Source organism: Oncorhynchus keta, chromosome 15 (assembly GCF_023373465.1).
Source record: "Oncorhynchus keta strain PuntledgeMale-10-30-2019 chromosome 15, Oket_V2, whole genome shotgun sequence".
NCBI classification, from domain to species: domain Eukaryota; kingdom Metazoa; phylum Chordata; class Actinopteri; order Salmoniformes; family Salmonidae; genus Oncorhynchus; species Oncorhynchus keta.
In genome coordinates, this window is record NC_068435.1 from 39,819,696 (window position 1) to 39,828,102 (window position 8,407).

At 35.5% G+C, this 8,407-nt stretch overlaps 1 protein-coding gene across 2 annotated transcripts in view; it reads right to left on the minus strand.

Moving 5' to 3' along the window:
* LOC118395244 (kelch-like protein 24) overlaps positions 1 to 8,171 on the minus strand; it is a 67,069-nt gene extending 58,898 nt beyond the window's left edge. Inside the window, exons 1-4 of one of the 2 annotated variants that reach the window (XM_052464014.1) lie at positions 8,058 to 8,171; positions 7,732 to 7,776; positions 3,687 to 3,790; positions 276 to 1,120 (exon numbers count right to left, since the gene is read on the minus strand). In XM_052464014.1, the coding sequence (XP_052319974.1) occupies positions 276 to 1,120; positions 3,687 to 3,761 (920 nt within the window). In that variant the 5' untranslated portion in view covers positions 3,762 to 3,790; positions 7,732 to 7,776; positions 8,058 to 8,171. The other variant, XM_052464013.1, reaches the window with a different exon arrangement.
* Positions 8,172 to 8,407: the final 236 nt, after the last annotated feature.

Consider the following 8,407-nt stretch of genomic DNA (forward strand, 5'->3'; position numbering starts at 1 on the left):
GGCTTGTAAGTAAACATTTCAGAGTAATGTTGTATTCAGCCCTTGTCACAAATCAAATGTGACTTGATTTGAATGCACAACACAGCACCACTCCAGAGAAACATACACAATAAAGATAACTAGCCCTGCTTAGATGTATCAGAACATTCGGTCCCAAAAGATGTTCCATATTCATTTATCCTTGAGGGAAAATAAAGTTGTATTGAATTGAATAGAAGAGAGTGACTAAGTTGGATCCCTCTGAACTACACCTCCCAGCATCCCCTGCACTATACCTGCGTGGGCGGGTTCTGGGTGACATCATCTCGTTGCCCAGTACGTGGTACCGTCGGGCCTCGTGGAGGAGCTGGTAGCACTCTGGAGCGGTCTGAATGATCTGATCTCCTTCCACTGTCTGGACAAAGTAGTTGGGGTGCAGCAGGGGCAGGCGGACGTGGTGCAGCAGTTCTTTAAGCACGGGCCTCCGGGGCTCCACACTGTGGTACACCCAGCGCATCACCGCCTCAAACACCACCTCCTCCTTCCCGATGGCCAGTTCGTCACTGCAGATGTACTCCTCCAGCTCGTCCCTCCTCAGGTCCAGGAACTCCTCGTGTTGGGCCACATCAGGGAAGCTGGCAAGGGCGTATGAGCGGCAGCGGCTGGCTAGCTGTTTCAGAGAGTGGGCATCTGCGAATCGCTGGATTCCCAAGCAGTTGCAAGGGTCTAGTTGGTCTTCTAGGAACTTGGCGCAGGCTTCACGCAGCGTGGAGATCTGGAAGAGGCTGGAGGTCTCGAATAGGAACTGCACGTTGTCGGTGGTGATCTTGGCGCGGCCTGTGTAGACGTAGCTGAGGAAGGAGTCCATGGCCTCGGCCAGAATGCCATTGATCTCCACCAGCATCTCGCGTGACTCACGGTGGTCGTTGCAGAACATAGCGCGGAAGTAGGAGGAGCAGGCAGAGAGCACAGCGCGGTGGCAGGGGAACTCGCGGCCCTGCACGCTGATGACCACGTCGGTGAAGAGGCGGCTGTCGCGGAACTCATTGAACACCTGCAAAATGGCCTCTGAGTGGGAGGAGCCGGAGGAGAAGTCCAGCACTTCATTACCGGTCAGCGTCTTGGAGTCCACCTCGAACACCTTGGGGAGGGAGAAAATGTTTAATGATGAGTTTGATTTTATGGTCCAAAGTGGTGTTCCTGCATTGACTAGTAAACTAAGGGGGTGGGGAAGGGGGAATGTAACTGTGTGTTTCGCTTCTAGGCCAATTATGTTTTACTATGTTTTTATTATGTTTTATTGTTTTTATTATGTTTTACTATGTTTTATTATGTTTTATGTTTTATTGTGTTTTATGTTTTACTATGTTTTATTATGTTTTACTATGTTTTTATTATGTTTTACTATGTTTTATTATGTTTTACTGTTTTATTATGTTTTATGTTTTATTATGTTTTTATTATGCTTTATTATGTTTTATTATGTTTTATGTTTTATTATGTTTTACTATGTTTTATTATGTTTTTATTATGTTTTACTATGTTTTATTATGTTTTACTATGTTTTATTATGTTTTATTATGTTTTATTATGTTTTATTATGTTTTATGTTTTATTATGTTTTATTATGTTTTATGTTTTATTATGTTTTATTATGTTTTTATTATGTTTTACTATGTTTTATTATGTTTATTATGTTTTATTATGTTTTATTATGTTTTATTATGTTTTATGTTTTATTATGTTTTATTATGTTTTATGTTTTATTATGTTTTATTATGTTTTATGTTTTATTATGTTTTAATTATGTTTTATTATGTTTTATTATGTTTTTATTATGTTTTACTATGTTTTATTATGTTTTATTATGTTTTATTATGTGTTATGTTTTATTATGTTTTTATTATGTTTTATTATGTTTTATTATGTTTTATTATGTTTTATTATGTTTTATTATGTTTTATGTTTTATTATGTTTTTATTATGCTTTATTATGTTTTATTATGTTTTATTATGTTTTACTATGTTTTATTATGTTTTTATTATGTTTTACTATGTTTTATTATGTTTTACTATGTTTTATTATGTTTTATTATGTTTTATGTTTTATTATGTTTTATTGTGTTTTATTATGTTTTATTATGTTTTATGTTTTATTATGTTTTATGTTTTATTATGTTTTATTGTGTTTTTATTATGTTTTACTATGTTTTACTATGTTTTATTATGTTTATTATGTTTTATTATGTTTTATTATGTTTTATGTTTTATTATGTTTTATTATGTTTTATTATGTTTTATGTTTTATTATGTTTTATTATGTTTTATGTTTTATTATGTTTTAATTATGTTTTATTATGTTTTATTATGTTTTTATTATGTTTTACTATGTTTTATTATGTTTTATTATGTTTTATTATGTGTTATATTTTATTATGTTTTTATTATGTTTTATTATGTTTTATTATGTTTTTATTATGTTTTATTATGTTTTACTATGTTTTATTATGTTTTACTATGTTTTATTATGTTTTATTATGTTTTATGTTTTATTATGTTTTTATTATGTTTTATTATGTTTTATGTTTTATTATGTTTTATTATGTTTTTATTATGTTTTACTATGTGTATTATGACTTATTATGTTTTTATTATGTTTTATTATGTTTATTATGTTTTATTATGTTTTTATTATGTTTTATTATGTTTATTATGTTTTATTATGTTTTATGTTTTATTATGTTTTATTATGTTTTATTATGTTTTATGTTTTATTATGTTTTATTATGTTTTATGTTTTATTATGTTTTATTATGTTTTATTATGTTTTATGTTTTATTATGTTTTATTATGTTTTATGTTTTATTATGTTTTTATTTTGTTTTATTATGTTTTATTATGTTTTTATTATGTTTTACTGTGTTTTATTATGTTTTATTATGTTTTATTATGTTTTTATTATGTTTTACTATGTTTTATTATGTTTTACTATGTTTTATTATGTTTTATGTTTTATTATGTTTTTATTATGTTTTACTATGTTTTATTATGTTTTATTATGTTTTATTATGTTTTTATTATGTTTTACTATGTTTTATTATGTTTTACTATGTTTTATTATGTTTTATGTTTTATTGTGTTTTATGTTTTATTATGTTTTTATTATGTTTTACTATGTTTTATTATGTTTTATGTTTTATTGTGTTTTATGTTTTATTATGTTTTTATTATGTTTTACTATGTTTTATTATGTTTTACTATGTTTTATTATGTTTTACTATGTTTTATTATGTTTTATGTTTTATTATGTTTTTATTATGTTTTACTATGTTTTATTATGTTTTACTATGTTTTATTATGTTTTATGTTTTATTATGTTTTACTATGTTTTATTATGTTTTATGTTTTATTATGTTTTACTATGTTTTATTATGTTTTACTATGTTTTATTATGTTTTATGTTTTATTATGTTTTACTATGTTTTATTATGTTTTACTATGTTTTATTATGTTTTTATTTGCCACTGGGGAATGATTGCTTCAATTTGCACTTCTAATTGCTTTTCAAGACAAGATAAACACACTGGATTTAAAATCAACACAAATGCACCTCAGTATAATTTCAGTATATTGTTTACATTTTTGGACAAAATAAACAGCTAAGATGAACTCTGAATTCTGATGAAATGAGTGGGTTTGGTGTGCACCTTTCGTTTGACAGCGGGGGAGTCCCGGGTCCCAGAGTCCTCCCTGTTCAGCCGTCTGCCCAGGATCAACACCATGGCTGCTGCTCTGTAGAACTACCGGATACCTGGAAGAAAGACAGAAAATCATTTAGAAATTGGTAAATGAATGTGTGGATCAAGCTACTATTTACAGGTTTTACAGGCCTGTATGTTTAAATCAGATTATACCCGATACATTATAGAGAGAGAGAGAGAGAATGTTATAAGCCTATATAAGTGTAAATCAGCTTATATGTTTTGCGTTATACCCTATCGAACTGTAGATCTGATTATACATGTGTTATAGATGTGTTTTAAGCCTGTGTAACTCGAGATCAAATCGTACAATATATACGTATAAATCAAGTTATACAAGCTACATGAACTTAAGCTTAACTTGAACCATTGTTGCTGTGATGAATTTGACAAAAGAAGTACACAACAGAGGCAGTAGATATAAAGAAGTCATAAGGGAAACAACCTACTTTGCTCTTCAGTGAGAAGAGAACGAGTTGAACAAACCATTCCAAAGCCTTCAGGGTAGAGATACAGTATCTTGCATCACAATAGAGCAGTGTTTCTCAAACTTTTTATAGTTCCGAACCCCTTCAAACATTCAACCTCCAGCTGCGCACCCCCTCCAGCACCAGGGTCAGCGCACTCTCAAATGTTGTTTTTTGCCATCATTGTAAGCCTGCCCCACACACACTATACAATAAATGTATTAAACATAAGAACGAGTGTGAGTTTGTCACAACCCGGCTCATAAGAAGTGACCAGGGCACAAATAATAAAATAATAATAATCAATAATTTTGCTCTTTATTTAGCCATCTTACATATAAAACCGTATTTGTTCATTGAAAATGGTGAATAACTCACCACAGGTGTTCTTGAAAGGATGCATATAACTCTGCAATGTTGGGTTGTATTGGAGAGAGTCTCAGTCTTAAATCATTTCCCACACACAGTCTGTGCCTGTATTTAGTTTTCATGCTAGTGAGGGACGAGGATCCACTCTCACATAGGCACATGGTTGCATCAGTGTCTTAACAGCACGATTTGCCAAAGCAGGACACTCTGAGCGCAGCCCAATCCAGAAATCTGGCAGTGGCTTCTGATTAAATTACATTTTCACAGAACCGCTTGTTGCAATTTCGATGAGGCTCTCTTGTTCAGATATCGGTAAGTGGACTGGAGGCAGGGCATGGAAGGGATAATGGATCAAGTTGTTTGTGTCATCCGGGATTGCACACCCAACTCACTCAGGTGCTTCTCTATATCACATTTGACATTGTCTGTAAACTTGAGTTCATTTGCACACACAAAAATCATCAATGATGGAAAGACCTGTGTGTTGTCCTTATTAATGCAGGCAGAGAAGAACTCCAACTTCTTAATCATAGCCTCAATTTTGTCCCGTCCACATTGAATGTAGTTGAGGAGAGTCCCTGTAATCCTAGATTCGGATCATTCAGGCGAGAAAAACATCACCCAGATAGACCAGTTGTGTGAGAAACTAGTCATCATGCAAGCGGTCAGACAAGTGAAAATTATGGTCAGTAAAGAAAACTTTAAGCTCGTCTCTCTATTTTAAAAAGAGTGTCAATACTTTTCCCCTTGATAAAAAGCGCATTTCTGTATGTTATAAAAGCGTTACATGGTTGCAGCCCATATCAGTGCATAGTGCAGAAAATACACGAGAGTTTAGGAACCTTGCCTTAACAAAGTCAACCATTTCTAAGGTAGTGTCCAAAACATCTTTCAAGCTGTCAGGCATTCACTTGACAGCGAGAGCCTCTCGGTGGATGCTGCAGTGTACCCAAGAGCCTCTAGGTAGATGCTGCAGTGTACCCAAGAGCCTCTAGGTAGATGCTGCAGTGTACCCAAGTGGCGTAGGGAGCAACTGCTTGCACGTGTGTTACCACTCCACTGTGTCTCCCTGTCATGGCTATTGCGCCATCAGTACAGATACCAACATGAGCAGCAGCTACGTTTGTCTACATACTGACCATTAGTGGAATTCCCGCGAGAGAGTAACAGCTAAATTGTGCCCCGGGGGCACAGTGCAACAGTTGACAAGGCCATAATCACAGAGACTATAGAGAGAGAGAGGTTGTTGTGCAACGGTAGCGGGGCCCACCCCAAATGTCAATTGCGTTTGTTGTGAAAGAAACCAGGTGAAGGAAAGACAGGCATCACGTCATCATGTTTTCAACAGTGGGCTAGCTATCTGCGAAGCCGGTTAAAACCGGGCCTACAGTCTTTTCACTGCGTGGGCCGAACGGAAAGACTGACTGCCAAACCAGATCAATGTCAATCCATTCTGGGAGGGAGCCTCGTCCTCCTCTTCTGAAGTATCTTTTGTTCACCTCCACAGAGTGGCAAGGCGGAGGGATATTCAACGGGTATAAAGTATACCATGTCTGTTCATCAACTCACACATTTTGTCTAATGTTTTCTGACTTTGGTAAGATGGTAAAAGTGAAACAGGGACACAGGAAGGCACGCACACACACACCCACAGGCGTGGGCTATCCTATGCTGACGATCTCAAACCATACACGTTTAATTACTTCTAAAAATGGAATCCTTCATAGCAACTGCTTTCTCGTAAAGATAAAGAAGTTGACATTTGCTTGCATTGTCTTGGAGGCACCAGCATGTGCCCTGTCCCTCCGTGAGCACCTACTGGACAGAGGTCGTTCATAAAGCGAATGCGTCTGGCTTTACTGATAAATTAGGCCATTCTCCCTCCAGGCTATATTTAACCTGGCACACACAGCCAGACGCACAAGCGGAACCTGTTAGCGTGTGCTTATCATTGTCCGTAGCACCTCCTTCTAATCAAGCAACACAAAGAGAGTCAGGTTTTGCCAGTGGCTCTAGCCTTTTGGGGGTCCTAAGCGGGATTTGGTTGGGGGGAGGCACCTCGCAAACAAAACATTTTAGTGGACCCCCTCTTGACTTCGGAGAGAAACATGAGTTTTAAAGTACATTTCCTGCAATTCTACACATTTTGCCATGCTGCGAAGATACATTTGTGCAGTTTTAAAGCTAATTTCCTGAAATTCTACACATTTGGCCATGACTTATGCCATGTTAATATGATATCTGAGTGAGAATGACTACCAAAATCAATGGGGCCCCCTGAAGATCAGGGACCCTGGGCATGTGCCTTGGGTGTCCAGTCCGTATTTGGCCATGATTACTACAAGTTTAGATTGATTGCTGGCTGGACTAACTACCAATCTAAAAATTGTTAGCTGAAATGGCTAATTGAGTGGCTGTCAGTGACTGACACAAGGGAAAAATTGCTGATGCACAACCAAATATCGAAGTTGCACCTGATGAATTCTACTATTCTGACTCTCAATAATACATTGAGAGCCCCCCCCAAAAAATGCCAGGCCCTGGCCATAAAGACGCCAACAAAGTGTTCTATGCAGCTATCACTTATCTAGCCAGAGTGACCGAATGTCTATCTTGTCATGTGTCTTTTTTGAGAGATTCGTTTATAGGCGAATTCTAAATTGGGAATGGTCATATAGCCTCGGTATAATTACGCGCAATAAACAAGCAAATCACAAAATCTTTGAGCAGATTAAATTCTGATCTGGATTGACATATTATGCATCGTGGAATCGACCATTATAATGATTAAATGTCAATATTGATGCAGCAATTAATGGAACGTGAATGTTAAATCGTTTTTAATAAAATGCATGTAGCCATATGCACAATAACAACTGCAAAAAAGTACAAACCCCGTGAGTTCTCTTTATGGCAGGCATTATAATCTCATAAATTATACATTAGCCTATCTGGTAGCTTTTGTTTTTATTGTCGATGACCTCTTCTCGTCAACCTTGAACGGTGCTTAATTATGCTTAGCTCAACAAAGGCACACCAAATTCACTTAAACAGGATACGACTATCCAGTGCCACAATTGAATACGAGAACGTATTGAAATACACGTAGGGTATTAAATACTATTTTTACAGTACGTTAGGACTAAAGACTTTACCTTATCCTGGAGTTTTCGTATGAGCCGCCTCGTCTATTTCGAGTGCTGGAAAAAAACAAGAAAAAAGTTCTGAAAATGTTGATCCGAAAATTCTTGATCCAAAAATGGTATGATGGCAATGTTTCTTATACAAAAAAATAAATGTATCTATGCCCCAGACATAATGATTTATTATGCTCGAGACAAAGAACTGTAGCAAAGTGTAAACATCACACGGAGATACATGTCACATCCTCGGGATATGCCGACCTAGTCGATTAGAAATATTGGTGCTTATGGGTAGTGTATTTCAGTTGTGGAATCAGAAACAGCACTTCCCAACGTACCTTTGTCCTCCACGTGGCTGGTCTTTGTTTGCAAACACTCCCCTGACGTTGTCCACTTTTTCACAAAAACCCTTGAAACTTTGTTGTCAACACCGATTGAGTAATCGTGTACAGGATATTGCCTAATAGTAATCTAGGCCTAATGATTATTCATTGAGTCGTCACGTATGCGCATGAGTTGGGAGACTAGTAAAGTATAAATCAGACATACTTCAGTAACTTTCCTTATTGCTGAATGCTGACAAAGAGTTTTAAAGTTTAATTGGATGAAAAACAACAATTTACTTGATTTACAATCCCACTCTGGTCAATAACATAGTTGTGTTATATCCTATCATATTAATTGTATT